At 39.7% G+C, this 20,273-nt stretch overlaps 1 protein-coding gene across 6 annotated transcripts in view; it reads right to left on the reverse strand.

Moving 5' to 3' along the window:
• RGS7 (regulator of G protein signaling 7) overlaps nucleotides 1-20,273 on the reverse strand; it is a 529,270-nt gene that overhangs the window by 276,675 nt on the left and 232,322 nt on the right. For all 6 annotated transcript variants that reach the window (XM_088016845.1, XM_028111744.1, XM_088016846.1 and 3 more), the window contains exon 2: nucleotides 6,018-6,114. In XM_088016845.1, the coding sequence (XP_087872971.1) occupies nucleotides 6,018-6,114 (97 nt within the window). The remainder of the gene's footprint in view (nucleotides 1-6,017; nucleotides 6,115-20,273) is intronic.

Below are 20,273 nucleotides of genomic sequence, written 5' to 3' on the forward strand. Positions count from 1 at the left end.
TCTTGTTCTTAAGCAACTGAAAAACTGCATTGTCAGTTTTAGTTCATTCAAATATGCATGTAGCCAAGGTAAATGGTATAGTAGTAAATACTATCAAAGATGGACCAAATGCCAAGAAAAATACAAAATTAGTCATTTCCTCTTATTCACAAACTTGTGCCCCACCTGGATTTGGATCTATAGTCTGCTTCCATTCAGAGTTTAAACACAAAAGATTTGTGGTTGACATGAGTGTCACAGTTTGCTTTACCAAAGATTTTCAGGCAAGAGATAAATAAACATTGTAAGTTACAGGATATGAATTCTAGGGCAATAGTTACCTCATAGGAATAAGGCTTATGAGATTCGTTCAGAGAAAATCCTTAGCAAAATCTGCAAATATTATATTTTTAGCTTTATAGTTATTTTTTCCAATTTGAAGACACAGTTGTATAAAAATTGCATGAGCACTTTTATGATACTCTTATGCAATAATATTTGAGCTTCATCTTTCATATTGTGATGGAGAGCTTCAGTTCAAAGACAAGATGTAACCCCACTTGAATGGTGAGGATTCTGGGCAAAACAACTCCTAAGTATACAGACACTTCTCAGATACATCCGGATTTATTTCTTACCTACCTTCAAAACATGACTTGAAGCAATTTACAATATTAATCCCTCCCATTCTCTCTGTTCCACACACACAAATATACCCCAGATTAAAACAACAACAGCAATAAAAGACACGCAAAAAAACAATTAGAAGGAAAAAAGAAAGTAATACATCAGTGAGGAGTCAGGTGAGAAAGTACTAATAAAATGTTCAATTTGGCAAATGAGCTTCCTAGAAACTAGGAAAAGGAAAATACGGGTTACACAGTTCTTACTGTTTTTTAAAAAAGGGAAAAAAGTCAAAGACAATTTTCTTAGTATTTATGATAGAAGAAGTACATGCCATGGGTCCTCTCATAAGCAATTTAATGAACCTGATGTAAATGTCCTCGATTTATATTTTGCAAAAGTTAACAAAGTAATATGTAAATAATCATTTCTCTGCCTACTTTAAAGGCTTCTATATCATTGTACCCAAACCTCATAAAGGTATTTCTTTTGGCAATCAAGGACATGTAATTAGGGTTCTTGGTTGAAGATCCAATTATAAAGTGAAGGCATTTAAGCAGTTTTGCTCCCACAACTGATTTTTTTAACCCTTGTGAAGAGAACTCACCTCAGTTGATTGTACTTACTTGAACACTGAGCACCAACATATATGCAATATGTCTATTTCCCACTAATATTAAAATATTAGCCCTCGAAACCCAGTACAGTAGATAAAACAGTGGGTATTTGATCACTGTTTGTTGAACTGAAATAAAAATCCTAAAGAAAAATATAGTTATTGGGCCTCCCAGACTAGAAGATGCCAATCCTATATAAACATATTTTTTCAGCTTAGAAATACTGATTCCCTGGTTACAGTTCAGTCCTAAATATCTGCAGTTAGAGTTTGGAAATTTGGGCTCCTAAGAACCTCCCCACTGAATCTGTTTCAGATGCAGGAAAAGTCTGAAACAGAAAAGGGAAGTGAAGAATACAGCAAAACAAAAGGTAGAGGTTTCATGGTGTGTGTGTGTGGTGGGGGGGATGTGCAATACCATAGGAAGTGTGTGAGGTTGCAGCACTGTGTCCGAGAAGACTGGGACAAGGGCTGCAAAGCCATCAGAAACCCAGGACTTTCTGCCTCATCTCCTCGGCTTCTTTTCTCCCATTGCTCTCAATCTGCAGACAGGCTTATTTTGCTTTTCTCTTCACCTGCCCATTATCCAGTCCTCAGCTTTACATCATCTCAGTGCCGGACACACACACACACACACACACACACACACACACACACACTGAATGGAAGTTTGGGAAACTCAACACATCATCTCAGTGCCGGGGAGACACACACACACACACACACACACACACACACACACACACACACTGAATGGAAGTTTGGGAAACTCAACACATCATCTCAGTGCCGGGGACACAACACACACACACACACACACACACACACACACACACACACACACACACACACACACACACACACACACACACACACACTGAATGGAAGTTTGGGAAACTCAACAGAAGAATCCCAAGAAAGAGAACTGACAGGCCAGGCTCTGGTCAGCATTTGCCACTGAGCTCATCCCCTAAACGGGAGGGGTACAGTCACGTGCCACCATCAGAACTGCCCAAGCTACTTCTGCAGGTGAGAAAGTAATTTGGGGGAGAAACAATGTGATCAGATCCACACAAAAATATGTCCTACCCCACAGTTGAAGGATCAGCATGGGGGATTCATTCGAAGACTTTTCCCCCGATCTTGGCACCACAGAAACCAGGAGGCCAAAATTAACTGTTCTAAGACCTAAATCATTAAAAAAAAAGCTTGGATGTTTAGCTGGAAGAAATGCATTTATCAGGAGGGGGTAAAGCAAAGAAACAAAAACCCAAAAGCCCAAATCACAGTTATATTATCTGTGTAATAAGATTTTTTGACATGATCGGGGTCTGGATCTCAGATGTTGTGAGAGGATAGGACTGCCTGATCACTTTCTCAACATATTCTCACCAGGGGCAGGTGGGGCATTACTTGGCCATCATGACATGTATATTATGCATAAGTGCAGTCAGGTGTCGCTGGATAGTGCCCATCCCTCCACATGGCTGTTAACATCCATCAGTCTGAGATGCTGAGGAGGTTCTTGGGTGGGGAGTAAAGGAACTAGATTCTTCTTCCTAAACCCTCCTCCTTCCCACAAGCAAAACAAACACAACAGCAAATAACATTTAATGGCCTGGGATAGCCTTGATTGAGGCCAGATTGTAGAAAATAAAAAATTTAAAAAAAACAATAATAATAATAATAATCAGAGCCCTTGAAAGCCCTAGAAAGATCAGCACAAGCAAGTTGGCCGCTGCACCCAGTGCCCTGGGTAAAACACAGGGGTTGACCTGGAACCCAGTCCAGCCCTGCTGCCCTATTCTTAAGCTTTAGTGTTAAAATTGGGGTTCTATTTAGTGGGTCTGGGGTGGGCCCACATATTATGTTTCTAATAAATTTCCAGATGAGGCTGATTCGACTGGTCCATGGACCATGTTTTGAGCATCAAGACTTTATTGGAGCATCAGTGGATAACCGGAAAGAGCTGGATTCACCATACTAGAGACCCTTTTCCCCTGTGGAATAGTCCACAACAAGACAGACTCCCGACAATCACACCACCCTCCTCTCACACATGACATCACTCATTCATCACAACTGGTTTCTGGTTCTGCTAAGGGGCGTGACGTTAGCAGATCCATTATTTCTTTAGGACCTGAGGCACGCCTAGAGGGGGGAAGGAGAGGCCGAGAGGCAAGAGAGCAAGCAGCAGGTGGTAAGTGGGACCACAAAAGAACACAGGGATTAACCCCAAGTCACTGTAAGAAATATCAGGGGAGGAAAATTACTACAAAAGACCAAAAACTGCTAGTGAAGTAGACGGGGCTTCAGACCATTATAATTTGGGACTATTACAACAAAGAGGTTGGTAAATACTAGATATAATACTATTATGTCAATGAAATCTACAGCAAAACAGATAATTAAACCTGTGAGGCAGGGCTCATGAAAGTTTCCAGGAAACACAGAATGATAATTAGAAACTAATTACATTAATATGAAACTGTCATTGATAATTGTCTTTACATAGTAACTACCATTGTTGTTTTATGTTAATGAACATTAAAACGAACCTCGTTGTTCATTCTCTGTCTACATGTCCAATCTTACCTTTTCATTAATATCTTAATATTGTCAATCAAACGTTCTTCCAGGAGGATGTTACATTGGAGCTGTATGAAATTTTATGGAACTGTATGGAAAATGTATGAGGTATTGCTACTTGAAGAACTCGACCAAAAATTTTAGATTTACCATGAGAGCAGATAACTCAAACTTACAGCCCGGCTTAATCTGAGGAGCTAAACTTTTTTTGTTCAGCCATTTTTGTTTATGGATATTGTCATTAAAAATTCCTGAACTGCCACGCCTTCACACAGGCCATGCACTCCTGACCTGAACACGGTTCCCAGGGCAGACGGGTGGGTAACTCACAGCATTTATCAGCCTGGATTCTGACTGCATTTCAGTTTGCAACCTCTGCGTTAACAGTATCTAAGGAGGTAAGTTCTCTCACTGGTCATCAAAATAGGAGTAAGTTTCATTTTTGTGTTTAGATACAAAGTTAACTCTCTACATCGCTGACTCCAAGGAACTTGCTATTTCCTAGGGGATATAAGACATTATACAAAAATATCTGTAAGACAGAGTAGGCCATAATAACTGCTATTAGAGAAGCAAAAAACAAGTTTTTTTGAGAGCACAGAGAATGAAGGCTCAGGACAGTTTTCTCTGAAGAGCTCTCTGAACTAGCTGTTAAAGAATGGACAGAATGTCATAGTCAAAACGACCTGGAAGTCAGGAAGTGAGTCAGTGAGAAGGGCAAAGATGGAGTAAAGCCCCAGATGTGAGAAAATACAGGCCATCATCCGAGAAGAGCGAGAAACTGAAACAAAGTGGGCATGAAAGGAAGAAACAGGACAAAGGGCGTGTTTTGGGAGACCAAATGTCTTCCTATGGCAGCGTTCGTCTGCTCCCTGTTCTCTCTCCCATTCATCAAAGAGCAATGCAGCCACCAAACACCAACATCCGGGCCTGCCTGCTTGTTCTGTGGTCCTAATCAGGTACCCTCTCACCAAGGCTGAAGGCCTGCTGACCACTGCTCTCCTTTTGACTCTTGTTCACGAGGAAGCACCACGGAACCCTTGCTCGGGAACCCCATCAAACACCTCCTCCGCAAGCTCTGCCCAGCCTCCTCACCCTGCTGGCTCACTGTGAAGGTTCTGTCTGATTCTGCTTCTTCTCCATGCCACGCTAGCCCAGGCTCGGCATGCCTAAGTCCCACAGCTTGGGCATCCCCAGTCTCGGGGAGCTGGAGCACAGGTTTCTAACTTATCACCACCATTTTCTCTAGGGTTTCTCCAGTCACTTCCAATCAAACTGTGGGGCTTCCCTATTTCTGCTGATTCTTTAGTTTCACAGTCACCCAATTAAAAAACAAAACCAAACCCCATTGGGTTATGTCCTCTTATAGCCCTATATGCCCAGTTATTTAACAGATGCTCATGTTTTCCCCTCTATTCCTTCACCCCCTGGATATCAGAGTGTTGGCACCCAAACTATTCTACACAGGACTTGGACCTACCATGGTGACAATGGCCCTCACTGAACACCAATTTGCCCTGAGCACCTTCATCATAATGCACTCTGCGAGAGCATGACGGATCTCCATATTCTCCATACATCAGAATTAGATTCTTCGGTTGACTTTCAAAGACCCTCATCCTCCGACCCAAGTCTGTCTGTTCCAGCCTCTCTGCACGTCTCTGTCTCTATACATCCTTACCCTGGTCACCCCCAGTTCTGCACACACAGCTGGTGGTCTTGAAGCTGATAGGACTCCTTACTTTTCAAACTCAGTTCATCACTGCTGTTCAGGAACACCTTCCTGACTGATGTTCTTCACCCTCCTAATTTTTTTTTTTTAAGTAGGGCTTAAACACATGACCCTGAGATCAAGACCTGAGCTGAGACCAAAGTCGGACGCTTCACCCACTGAGCCACCCAGGCACCCCTCATCCTCCTAATTTTTATATATAACCTATTCCACATTGTTTCACACATCTTTAAGATCATCTATTATTTCACATTGTTCATTACGTCTTTGCAACTGACCCAGAGTAAAGTAAGGTCATGATTTTTGGTTTTTCGTTTTGTTTTACTATCACTCCAAGGGTCCAACATGATGTGGAACATGGCATGGGTATTTCATAAGAGTTAGAGAGAGCTTTCAATACTGAGTGGCTAGAATTGATTTTAAATGGTTATGTCGGAGGTGCTAGAGAAAACAGTGTTGCACTGAATGTACACTTACCAGAGAAGACGCTAGGTATCTTGGAAAGAAAGCTTTTGACAGTACGAATAGGAATTCCATTTTTTTCATCTTGCATGCGTGCTATGACGTCTTCCATCTAAATAACAATAACAAAATAATTAAAACCTTTTAAAAAAGTTGAACTTTTTTCAGAAAAATCAGTTCTTATAACAGCTTTTCATACCAGTCTTGCCCAATCAAGTGTAATGCCATATCCTTGCCTTTCTACCCTTTGTCACATTAATATTTTTAGTTTGGTTAAAAGATGATGGAGAAAACAGTAACACACACACACACTCATGATAAAATGAATGTAGCATTCTAGCTTTCTGCCCATTTGGTGAATTCTGCTGTATCTGTTTCAATCTGGTTAGTACACTCTTTTGCTTTTGAAAAGTTTTCAGTTTTAAAGAACTATACTTTACAAAGCCTAATGTGGAATTTAGATCTGAATAACATTCATTCAGATCATAATCCCTGTGTGTTTCTATACCTGTGGCACTCATATACACACAAACACACAGAAGTTGTGTTATGGAGCTCAACATCCATTCACTCATTTACTCATTCCACAAACAGCTACTGATCACCGACTCCAGACCAGACTTGCCCATGGGCACTGTGGATATGAAAATGAATATAATACAGTTGCTGTCCTCAAAGGAAGTCACAGTCAATACTGAAAACAATGGTAAAAATTGAGTAAGGTTTGTAGTGTATCCAATAGTGCTGTACCAATATCAATCTCCTGGTTTTGGTAATTTTGCTAGGATTCTAGAAGATGTTTACATTACGGGAAGCTGTGTAAGGGCATCTGGGAATTCTCTGAACTATTTTTGCATCTTTTCTGTAAGTTTAAAATTATCCCCCCAAAAAGTTAACAAAATCACAGTCTAAACTTTGTATCAGTGAATTACCAAATTCCCATCAACACAGATTCAGAATGGTTTTCAACTAAGAAATCTCACTTCCCTGGATAAGTATTTTCATATGTATTCACATGAGAAACTGTTCACCAGAAACTGGAGATGTGGGGAGAATGGGTTTCTGAGTCAGATAGGTCTGCATGGGACTCTGCTCTTCTTGTGACCATCCGTGTTTACTTCTGAGCAAGGCACGCAACCTCTCTAAGGCCACTTCCTCACCTTTAAGTGGTGATAATAATATTTATAGTAACTCCTTCACAATGTTTGAAGGGTAGGGTTGGGGCTGGGTGGGGGGTAAAGTATTTTAAGGTTAAATTATACGACATATATAAAGCACCATAGATAGACAATAAACCTTGGACTTCAAATGTCCACGCACACCCCCAATGCTTAGGGATGTTTATTCCCCACTCCTCATATTTTTGGGTTTTTTTGTTTTGTTTTTTGTTTTTTTATGTAGAGGGAGCACCACTGTCTCACTCCCCTGCCTCTTTCTGCCCCTCACACCTGCTACTCCAGGGAAACTGGGCCAACTTATCAGGTAGAAGAGTTGGGAATGAGAAATCGGAATTGGTCATGGGCCCATCCTCCTTCCATGGAGAAGCCCACGTCCAATTCTGCTGGTGTGATAGGCCTGCCCTTGTGAGTGAGTACAACTGATCAGGATTGAGTTTCAGGATTAAAGTTTATGTCTGTGCAAACATTCTTCGATAATAGCTTTATCAGCAATTCAGGTAATACCTATGACCCCTTTCTGCCTTACGCTTTGGTTGTAATTCTCAACTGGTTTGGAATTCAGAAAAAGAAGGTTTATTTTTTTTTTATTGGCCCTCCAAAGATCCCAACAATAGCTAAATCTTTTCATGTAATAAATACATCTTGTCTAAGTATAGAAACATGAAAATAGTCATACTTTTCTGACTTTTTGTTTTATTACTCTTTGCCCTTCATTCACCTAACACAGTGTCCAGGAATGAAGAAAAGCTGCTTGGTCTTGTCTAGAGGCAGCCTGCAGACTCTTGGATTATGAGTTTAACAGTTTAAACCAAGTCAGATTAGACAGATGGGGAAACCTCTCTGATGCCCCTTCATAACTCCACACCCCAGGATGTGGCAACAATCACCTCTGGCTGGGACTCAATTAAGGTTCATTGCTATGAGTAGAGAGAGGTGTTTTCTCTGCAGTCACACCACCTCTCAGTTCATTGGATCCCGAAGGAACGAGATCAGGAATCTGGGAACTGAGAGTGAGCTCTGTGGTTATATTTTAAAAGTTTTAATCTTTCTGAGTCATAATTTCCATAATAGAAAAAAAGATAAACTCCCATGTAAAAAGAGGATTTGTGTTCTAAACTGAAAATGTGATCACTGAAATGTAGTCAGGTGTTTTTATCTTTATTTAGATATGATTTATCTGTGAACTTTACCATGCCCTAGAATGAGCAAAAAACAAACAAAACAACAAAACAAAAGCAAAGACAAAGACAAAGACAAAAACGATCTGGTTCCTAAAAGTTGAAATCAGTCCCAAAGACCACATATAAAAACACATCCTTGGGGTGCGTGGGTGGCACAGTTGGTTAGGCATCCGACTCTTGGTTTTGGCTTGGGTTGTGATCTCATGGTTATGGGATCAAGCCCCACACTGGGCTACACGCTCAGAGCAGTCTGCTTGGGACTCTTTCTCCCTCTCCTTCGGCCCTTCCCACTTCTTCTCTCTTCAAATAAATAAATCTTTAAAATATATAAATACATACATACATACACACAAACACATCCATCTTACTTAATGAAGTTTCCTTACACATTCACTTGGAGTCTAATTATTTTTATATTAAACATGGTTTTAACACACTTGATTATCTGCTTTCCCACTATTTGCAATAGCAAATCGGGTGAGAAAGAGAATATTAAAAGCAGACAAACTAATAGAGCAAGCTAGGCAGCAAGAGAGATGAGACACTATACAAAGTAACACCAATAAATACTAAACTTTTGGGGACAATTTAAATTTAAGGCCAAAGGACTCAGATATCTCAAACATCCCAAAGAAGATATTTACACATACACACATCTATTGACCGATCAATCTATTATCTGTCATTTTCATCAGTGTGCCATTGAGTTGTAAAGAGTTAGTTAGTTTTCACTCTCATAAGCCCATTTCTAGGGTGAGGAAAATTTCAGCTTGGGATGACAGAACACTGAGCTATGAACAGGACAGCTGGCCATGGCTGGTCACTGAGACTCTCTCTGAGTCCTACTTTCTTCACCCTTCAAATAAGAAGTTAGAGGCATGTGATTGGTAAGATTTCTTCTAGCTACAAAATTACTTAAGTCTGGAAATAATCATCAGTGTTCAGAACCGGGTAAGTCTCCTCACTTATGTCAAAGAGCCAGTTCCCTATCAGAGACAAATAGATGAGCCCATTAAATTGATCAGGACCTTTTATAAATTGCTTCCAACTGTCAGCACATTTAACATCAACGCAAATAGCAACGTGATTAAGAACACGCACTGAGGCCAGTCAAATCTAAGTTTGAATCCTGGCTGTGCTACCCGAAAATTTTATGAACAGGTAACATACTTTAAAACTCTGAGACTCAGTTTTCTCATCTGTAAAATGGAGACAATAGCATTACACATCTCATCAGGGCTGAGGATTGATGAAACAATGCTAATAAATGTTTACCCATAATGCTGCCTTTATTGTCATCATCATCATCATCTCCGTCCTCATCAACATAAGTTTCTTCCCTCATCACTGTACTAGGAAGCCCCAAGCCCTTTTTCTTTCTTTGACAATCCAGCTGAAAAGACAGCTGTGGTTAAATGCCACATATTTATTAGAAGCAACCAATTGTCAATCATGAAGTAGACAGAAATACCCACGGACAAGCTCTGTCTTAGATTTCTCATAGAAGACTGGCTTTGGGTTATCCCCCAAAAGACAGAGGATTTGATTAGAAGAAGTGTCAGGAAGAATGTTTATGCATATAAGCAAAGACTATGTAAACTATGAAAAGATAATATTGAGAAGAAAGGAAGAAATGAGATTGCATTCATTTTTTACAAAGTGAAAATATCTCTGCCATCATATTTTCTCGATGAATTTGCCTCTTGAAGTTTAGAGGATCAAAAAATTGAATTGAGATTGAATACTCTTTGCAAAAGTAATTATTTTCTCTATGCAAACTAACCCTCTATGTGTGTAAAGAGTAAAACAATTGTCTCTTGCAAAGTAGTTTTGAGAATATCAAAACTTTTTTATACCTCAATTATAAAACCTTTCACATTTAATTATTATCTAATATCTGTCTGGTCTCCCTTAGATGTGAACTTCTTGAAAAAAGAAATCTCACCTTACTCATTTTTGTATTGCTAATACATAAAGTGCCTGGCTCATAAGGAAGGTTCAAAAAAAGGGGGGGGATGCATTGAATTTTTGTTTATAGCACATGTTGATTTTTCTGAGACGCAAAGGAAAAGTGCAAGTTAAATTGTTTGAGATGCTTGAGATGTTGAAAATGGTTGTTTTTTTGTTTTGTTTTTTGTTTTTGTTTTTTACCTTTTATCTAACATTTGTTGGAAAAAACAGGCTGGGTCAGAAATGCTGGAACAGAAGAGCTTAATGTACAAGAAACTAAAATATTCTTATTATTTTTGTTCCATTTCATGTGGGGATTCTTCAGCTTGTTTATTAGAGGAATTTCTTCCTTCAAAACATAAGGGTAAATCAGAGGCTGTTTATGAGGCTGTCTTCCTACTCATAGATGTGAGACTCAAGTTCACGGTCATGCATAAGCTCTTGAGATGAAAGGCACTGTTGAACTCCAACACGCTGCTCTTTTTCCGGGAATTCATAATTAGCCCTTCCTTTGGAATAGTTTAGATGTCATTTCAATGCTTGTGATATATTTCAAATACTGCTCAGGTTAAACAGTGCCCGCCCTCACACTTGGTGGAATGAAAGAGAAAGCGGATTATGCAGGTACATCCTTGAGGAGCATTACTAATTATTCAAAAGGGGCCTACCAGACAGGGGACTCCCACATAGCTATGAAAACAAAAATCGCTGCCTTGAAACCTTTCCAGTTTCATAATGTTCTAAACAATGATGGGCATTTAATTAAATTTACTTGTAGCTATATTTGCCGGAACTTTATCATAATATCAGGACGATTGATTTCATTAAACCAGAAGCTGAACGCAGAGACACCCTGACTGTAGGCGAAACATGTGCATGAAAAAAAAACCTAAAATGTTCCGTACGCTGTAGTTCTGAAAGAGAAATTAATCAATCAAAATCTCAAAGGAAGTTTTCCAACTTCTTATTGTAATCCACCATTAAGCACAGGCATTTGGAAATATAAATGGGCATATTGAATGGATTTTTTCCTATGTGCACATACTTTCAAGTTATTGTGTGCTGCCATCATTTTAAGTGCTGGATATGAGAAGAAACGATGAGTCAAGAGGTTCTCAGATATCTTAAGACAAATAGGTGGTGGCAGGAATTACATAATTTAAACCTGTCTATAATTCTTTTGCCTTCAAGAAGCCTTGCTAAAGAAGCATATGATTTGCACTTCAGAATTCAGTGGTGACAGCAAGAAAGCAGAGTCAGCCTCTAATGAAGGTTAAATATGAATAATGAGATTAAAATTTGCAACCCAAACTGTTTTCTGCTACAATAATTCAATTAAAGCTGCTTCTAATTGGTATGATTTTCCCTCATGTTACAGTAGATGGTCGTCAGTATTTCAACTCAGAATTAATTACTTTTTCCTATGAAAAAGGGACCATTTTCATGAATAAGTATGACGAAAAAATACACACATAAAATCTAGTTACATGTAAATCTGTCCTAGTTCATCTTGAATGTAGATTTATTTTTTCAAAAGCAGTAACTAATTGAAAAAGGTGGAGATTTTATGCTTTTGTGATTTTACAGAAATAAAGATTTTTTTTTCTTTTTTTTAGAGGGGGAGGGGCAAAGGGAGAGAGAGAGAGAGAGAGAGAATCTCAAGCAGGCTCCACACCCAGTGTAGAGCCTGACACTGACTAACACAGGGCTCCATCTCACAACCCTGAGATCATGATCTTAGCAGAAATAAGAACTGGACCCTTAATAGACTGAGCCACCCAGGCACCCTGAGAAAGATTTTTTTCTGGTTTATGCATATAATTTTCATTTGTTTTTAAATAAAGCAATTCTCTCATCAATGTCAAGGAATATAACCTCTATTCTGAATAAATGAATTAATTAAAAACTGTGCTCATTAGATTTGTTAGGATTACTTGGGTTACAAGTGATAGAATTCTGACTTAAACCAGGAAATGGGTTGTAAGCATTGTGGGATGTTTTGTACAACTCAAAGATCAGAATGTGAGTGGGTCTCAGGCAGAGCTGACCTGCAGAACATTCTCTCTGCCTTCTATCTCGGCCCCTCTTGTGTCTGCCTCATGCTTCTCCACCGACCAGAAGCTTCCCCTAGTTCTCTAACGCACAGAGCAGGAAACATGGTACCCCTACCTTCTGAGTTTTATAGTTTACAGTCCAGAAACCCAAGGACAAATTGCTTCCCCCTCTCATTCCCATACCTGAATTTGGGGCCCAAACAATGCTTTATAATGTTGCGCGGGTTGAGGCTAGAAGGGTGCTGGCAGATGAAACAATGGTGTTCACTAGAGCTTTATTCATAGGAAAAACCTACTGAAAGACAGAGGGATAGAGCTGAATGTAGGAAAAAAAAAATGTAAGAGAAGTCTAGGGGAAAGAGAGAGAAAGAGAGGGGCCTCCTGCATAATGATAGAGAGCCAAAGACAAAAAGTGATGCAGGGAAGAGCCATGGGGCAGACAAGTAAATCAAGAGAAGTAGTTTTTACAGCTATAAGAGGGAAAGAAGTTCCTTGGCTAATTTACATATAATATTTGGCCATAGTAGTATTTGCCCATGAGGTAAAAAAAATGCAAGAGTATTAAATATCTATGACAGAGTAACTTAGGTTTTCAGAACTCTTTTTGTTTCTCTGAGGTGTCATTTGTTTAACCTTCAGAAGAGCCTAATGGCTAATTGCTATTGCAGTCAGAGTTCAAGTAGGAGAGTCGCCAGAGTCTCCTGAAATACTGGGAAAGGCTTCATGAGAAAGGTAAGCCTGAGCTGAGCCTAGAGGGTAGCCAGGGTAAAGTGATGGAAAAGAAGGATGCAGGACCTTAGAATCCTAAGTCAATGGCTTCATCCTGGCTTCAAGATGAGGATGAGCAGGACTCTTGCTGACCGTGGTGGCCTTTATAGGAGTCCTCCTTCTGCGCCCATATCCAGCTATGTGCACCTCTGAAGGCTGTCGTGATCCCCACATACATTTCCACTGTTGTCATCACTTAGTTCACGGCTAGCCTGCTTGGTATTCTCTCTGTCATGGACTGCTGTTTGCGTCGACCTTAGCCCGCTCAATTGGCAGATTAATGCAGGAATGAGTTGACTATGTCACACTTTAATTATTAAAAATTTTGGATTGACCTGACAACCCCATGAGCTCTCTGTAAGTTGAGTGACCTCTCAACGTTCTCCACAGTAAGGCCCGAAACATCATTCCAGCCTTGTAACTCCCCACTCTCCTCACAACACCTCATGCTCCGTGCATGCCTGGCTATCGCTCACTGCCTCACCTTGTCCCATTCTCTTCCTTTGGCCAGCTGTGTCCTTCCTTTTCCCATCCTGTCTGGGGAAATATGATTACACTTTTAGGAAAATTTCAACGTTCACTTTCTTACTGAAATCATTCCTAATCCTTTCCTCTGCCTCTCTCATACCAACTGACTATAATCATAGCACCTTTGGAACTCACACATAACTTTATTGTAATTATTTTTCAGTATTTACTCCCACCTTACTTTATATGACTTATGTATAAGTTAATTCTGTACCTATTTATCATTCCTTTTAGAGTATAAATAGTTTGATGATGAGCCCCTGCCTTGACTATTTTGCCATCTGGGGCAGAGACCATAAGGAATTGGTGGCAGAGGACCTCTATTTTTTGCTGTATACATTTCTGTGCTATTTGTATGCTTGTTTGTTTTTTAACCATGAGTATCTATTACCTTTATAATTATTTTTTTCATTAGAAATTTGGATTATTTAATGGTATTAAAATCTTGTACTCTAAGCCCTTTATTCAAACATCTACTGTCACACATTTTAGGGTCAAATGTCCCCAGCTGCCTGCTATAATATACCATATGTAAACATTCTGTGCAATGACTAGTAGTCTTCAGCAACTAAACTGGTCTACCTAGAAATTACCTTTTTTTTTTTCTGTCTTCTAAATTCAGAGCTAATGGACTAAACTGTTTATACTCATTTTAAATTAGTCACACCTCATTATCACCCTGGTAGACAGAATCAATAGTCTAATCATTAGCCCTTACTCAGGGCACAGGAGAAATCCTAGTAAGTGGAAAGTCGTTCTTGATAACTTTCTCATTGATGCAGATACCTGATTCTGGATGAGCTCTTTTCCTATTTTAGCTTCTGGAATTAACTTGAAATTCCTCAACCTCAAGGGTTTGGCAAAGATAGACCAGTCATTCTCTTAAAATAACTCGACAGTCAATACTTAGGAAACAAATTATCTAAGACAGCCATTGAAAGAAAAAGGCAGAGAATGCAGAATATGCCCTGGGTTTACTAATCTGACATTTAGCAAGAAGGACCAACAAGAGATGCCAAGGGGTTCTTGACTGAGCTTGCCATTTTAACACAGTCTCACTTGGTCAGTTGCCAAGAGCTTGGTCAATTGCTGACCACTGGGCACCACAGACCCATTTCCAGGAGCCTACGAAGTAAATTCTCCCTTCCTCTCTTCACACTTGGCAGAACAGAAATAAATGCTTCTTCTCCCTCTTCCACTGAAAACCAGAGATTAAGAACACTCTTGTATATCTCAGCCACCCACATAAAGTCATTGGGATCAGAGATTTAACCAGCAGCAGAAAGAAAGCTCTCATCATGGTGTTTTGTGATTCAGAAAATGCCACATTTGCTGAAGGCCTAGAACATGCCCGTGATTCTCTAAACACCTCACAAAGTTGCAGATTTCATGTCTGAGAACTGTTAGAACAAACGATGCTTCTATCATTGACTTCACCCTTCATCCTTTCTCTCTCCGCTAATGATTCTTCACCTCTCCTCAGATTTATCCCTCAGGAGAAATCCACTCAGCACTGTTTTCCAGGTACCTCTGTTCTCAGGGATCATTAATGTTAAAATCTCCTATTATAGTTTAAGAACATTCATACCTACCGCTCAGAGGGGTAAGTGTCACCTATGATATATTTTTGAGCTCTCAGATAAGAAATGTATGTCAAAATTATCAGAGTCATTGAAGTCTTCACTTGATTAGGTTTCAAAAAGATTTCGATGAATATAAATTCATAAAAATTCATAAGAGTAACAGAGACAGGAAGGGTTATGAAGGGAAGATGGAATTTAAATCAGGAGACATTAGATTACATTTTAGCTGTTATGTTAAAACATAAATTATTTAACTTATAATTCAGTTTCAACATGGAGTTATCTACAAACTATAAAATGTACTGAAGTCCACCCTTCCACAAATTCAGTAAGTATCCAACATTTGTGAACAAAAATGTCATTGATAGGACACACTGAAGTTCAAATAGCAAGAAAGACAGTAAAAACCTGACTTTATTCTACTCCCTCCTTTCCTCCTCTTGGCCTCTTTAAGGAATTCTCGTATCATCAAGCCTACACAACAATAATTGTGGCTAGGGGATACGGTAGATAACAGTGTAGAAATCAATCTAATAAAAGTAAACACAGGCCTATGGTACCGTGTTTCATCATTCCAAGAAAGATATTACCACACATTCATTATTCGTGCTGAAAGAATCTACAGAGATTCTCAGAGAAAGATCTGAATGTTCTTCTTTCAAGGTCTCTCGTCATTACACAATTTTCCTAATGACACTTGGCATTATGTGGAACAATGTTGGGAACACCAGGATAGAACAGAGGAGGCAAGAAGTGTGTAAAATTAGTATGTATGTATGTACGTATGTATTTATTTATTTATTTGACAGAGAGAGTGAACAAGCAGGGGGAGCAGCAGAAGGAGAGGGAGAAGCAGGCTCCCCGCCGAGCAGGGAGCCCGATGCGGGACTCAATCCCAGGACCCCGGGATCGTGACCTGAGCCAAAGGCAGACACTTAACTGACTGAGCCACCCAGGTGCCCCTGTACAATTAGTTTGAACGGGAAAAGTTCCAGTGAGCCAAGGTTTCTAGAGACAAGAGAGGGTACTGTGCAGTCCAGTCCAAATGTGAAACAAAGAAACAAGGCTAAGTTAAAGATTCAGCTGGGAGACATATTAGTTCAGCATCGTGGGACAGCCTCCCATTTTAAGCCTCTGTATCTTCATCCATTAAATGGAGATAATTCTACTTATCTCTCATGTTCTATGAGGAACAAATGATACATATGTATATGATACATAGCTTCAAAAACCATCAAGTATGATTACGAATATCACCATTAAGGCACTGAGCACATGTCCCCAAGTCTTCTTAAGTGAAGTTAAATTCTGATTTCAGAAAATCAAGCATCAGCAAAAAGGACTTAAAATAACAAGGAGCTTGATCTCTGATCCATTTTATATTCTTTTTTTTTTTTTTTTTTTTTTTTTGGTCCTTTCTATCCCCTTAGCCTGGTTAGAGCTATGAATGTGAGGGGAAGTTCTCAGAGTCCATTCACTGTCAGGTAGACTTCAGAAACAGAAAATAATCAAGAGGTTCAAGACCAGAAAGGAAGGTGCACTGAGTGAGGGAATGTAAAGAGAAACGTGTTCTTGATCACGGTGGGGAAACATGGCGAACTTTCTGAGTTAGAGAGACCAGGCATCTGTGTTCACCCTGGAAAGCACTGTTTTCCAACCTGGAACCACCAGGCAGCTCTTTGCCCATACGCGGGCTGGAAAACCTAGAATCTGAACGTCATTGCGAGGGCCCAGGAGACAGAGGTGTGAGGTCCTCTCTAAGGATGAGGAAAATACGCTCATCCAGCGGTTTCACTGATGTGCAGGTTCACCTGGGTTAGACACTTCTTTTGTAAAAATGCAAAGGACAATATCAAATAAAGTCATGCCCTACCCAGCCTCCTTTCTCAACAGGGGTTCTGTAAGAGAACTAAGCCCTTCAGAATATGAGTGATTACTTCCTCAATTCTCTCAAGGTTGATAGAGGACTAGTAGCATTCCAAATCATAGGAGAGAGGTTAATTTATTACATACAATGGCTCCCACAGGCAATTAGGGCTTAACACTCTCAGGAAATCCAGGTTGAGAGTGCTGCTCCAGACAAGACCTGTCAGTGCATGGGATGCTGTTTTTGGAGCCACAAGCAATAGATGTGCTCTGCATCCACTGAGAATAAACATGAGCACTTTGACTTAAGCATATAGGCAGAGGAGCTAAAAACATTTTTAATGATGTGATACCACGATATGTTACTTAAGTAACTTACTTTATGGCAGGTTCTTTTGCAAAATGGAGGCTCAGAGATGTCTCTGGGACAGTTTTAGTGTAGGTGTGCCAGGAGTGAACAAAAGGATGGCCTGCAATCACCTCCACCACATACAGGGTCCCCCTGTTATCAGAAAGTAGCATTCCTACGAAACCTCTCAGAAGCCAAAATAGCTTCAAGCGAATGAAGAAACCAGGACCACTAATTTATTACGAAAGCCTTCTGAACATTTCCAGACCCCCAAAGTAACCTCTCTTAGGCTTTTCTGAAATCTTAGGTCACATCTCGCCAACAGATACATAAAATAAATGGAGATAAAGCGCAGATGGTCACACATACAATTCAAAGCTCTGGTGGGGAGATGCCAAGACACTGAATGTAGTTCCCGGGGAAGGCACGAGGGGGCGCCACTCACTGCCCGGAGTGAGCGTTGCCTCTGCAAAGGCTTGCTGCAAAAAGATGCTAAACACTCCACTTTTTCCCTTTTCTCATAAAAGCGAAAATCATCTTAGGATTTATTCTGGTTAGTAAAAACAGGTACTAATGTAGGTCTTTCATAAAAGCAATGTGGCATAAAGAGAACTTTCTAAAAGCGGTGATAACCTGTATATAATTCATGTTAGCAGAGGTGCATCCAGCCTGCTTAGTCTAAGAATTAATACCCTGCCTGTGATTCTCATTCAGAAACATTTTTTTAAAAAGGATTAAAACCTGAATGTAAGGCAAAAGCACTTTAGAAGAACAAAAGCATAATCATGCCAATGACAGTTTACCTACCTCAGATGCACACACTAAAAATAAATATATGTATGCAGATTTGGCTATCTGCCTTATGTTTCATGCTTTTCAAGGTTTTGAATTGGTTTTTGCTGCTGCCGACCTTGACCTTTTCCTTTGTGTGACATTCCTTGGTTTACTTATTTCATAGATTGATTTTTAAATTTCAATTTCCTAGAATTCCTCTGAGATCGATGAGCAAACTGTAGAAAGGCAAAAGGAAAAGAACCTCCCCTTTAACTACATCTTTGTTAGTGCTGCCAATTCAAGGCACTATAAAGTTAAAATGGACTTTATTTTTCAGAAGCATTTGAACAGGCATATCGATCTTCCCAACCCATTGAACAGTTAGCTCTTAAGAAGGGAAAACTCAATGTGACTTTTCTGGTTCATCCTATACATGTGCAAGGCTGAAGGTAGAGAGTTAGCAAAGTCGTCTCCTGGCTGATCTATCTATGAAAGAAAGCTCTCTGTGCAAGGCTTCCTGCAACTGTTCATTCATTCTCCTATACGCTCAAGAGAGAAATTAGGATGCATGGTGGATTACTTTATACAAAGTCCCTAAGCAAACTAGGTCTAAGCATAGACATGCAAATGGAGACCTTCCAGTCCAATAACTTTCTTTTATATCCCCCATTATTTTGTTTTCTCCATACCAAGGAAATCGGAACTCCTAGTTGCCTTCTTCCTGACAACAGTTCTCAACAATTTCATGATAAAATGAAAAAAAAAAGGGGGGGGTTTGCCTTACTTATGGCTAGATAGCCTGTGTCTATCATCTTACAGTTAAAACATGGACTTGAGGTCACAGCAGACTTAGCAACCATGGTTGGTTTGCAGTTGTCCAACGGCACTAGCCAAAAATCCTAATCTGAAATCTTAATTGTATTTGGCTGCTGTAATAGAGTTCAAGTATAGTAATGTTATAATTAATTATTATATTATTTATATGTGTGTGTCTAACATAATTATGGAATGTAATCTTTTTTTTTAAGATTTATTTCTCTATTTGAGAAACAGAGAGCTAGAGAGCCATGAGCAGGAAGAGCAGAGAACGAGGGAGAGAGAGAATCTCAAGCAGACTCCCGGCTGAGCACTAAGCCCGACAAGGGGCTCGATCTCAGGCACGAACCCTGAGATCGTGACCTGAGCCGAAATCAAGTCAAACACTTAACTGTCTGAGCCATCCAGATGCCCTGGAATGTAATTATTTTTAATACTGGTTTAAAGGAATAGTCCTTACACCAACTGTATTTCCTTTCCAGATTCTACAAGGTGTGTGAGGTTTACAACTGTTAGGTCTCTGGGGTTTAACTCAATCTGCAATCTATGCATTTCCATGCAAAAAGGAGCCACATTATGACAGTGTCTCACCGGCAAAAACTGTCTATTTTCTATAATCTGTAAAGTGCTTCCTTGCATGTTATACCCACGTATAACACCATGTACTTCTAAAAACTAAGTCATGTTCCTAGGGAAATGGAATAGGATTGATTGAATGTGTATACAAAATTTATAATGAAATTATTCCTTTTTTTCATTCATATCTACTAACTTATTCAGTTCCTAAATGCGTTCCCTTTCTTCCAGTGAATGTGGCTGAAGGGCAGATAGAAAATACCAAGGAAACAGATATAAATGCTAAAAGCATCAATTCACCTAAAAGACTGGGAAAGATCTCAATGTCCTTTATGCACGTTTAAACCCTTGCCAGGACGCATCTTTCATTATACAGCACTTTTCTCCTTTAAGCCAACATTCCTTATTACAGAGCACAGTATCACATGCTGTGTAATGCACATGTTGCCAAGGCAACAAGAGAGCTATATGCCAAACAGGGAAAAATAGAAATTAACCTTGGACAATTACCGAGCATTACAAAGAAGGAAGGTAAAATATGGCATAGTGCAGTAAGGCAACATATGGCTGTATGAATAGAAAAAAAAAAAGAGTCCAGGTGAAAGGAATCATAGTAGAGGTGCCATTAAGGGGACAGCTGTGATAACC

The sequence above is a fragment of the Eumetopias jubatus genome, unplaced genomic scaffold, assembly GCF_037043125.1.
Source record: "Eumetopias jubatus isolate StellerSeaLion01/CBP00866 unplaced genomic scaffold, mEumJub1_p1.0 scaffold_12, whole genome shotgun sequence".
In the NCBI taxonomy this organism is placed as follows: Eukaryota; Metazoa; Chordata; class Mammalia; order Carnivora; family Otariidae; genus Eumetopias; species Eumetopias jubatus.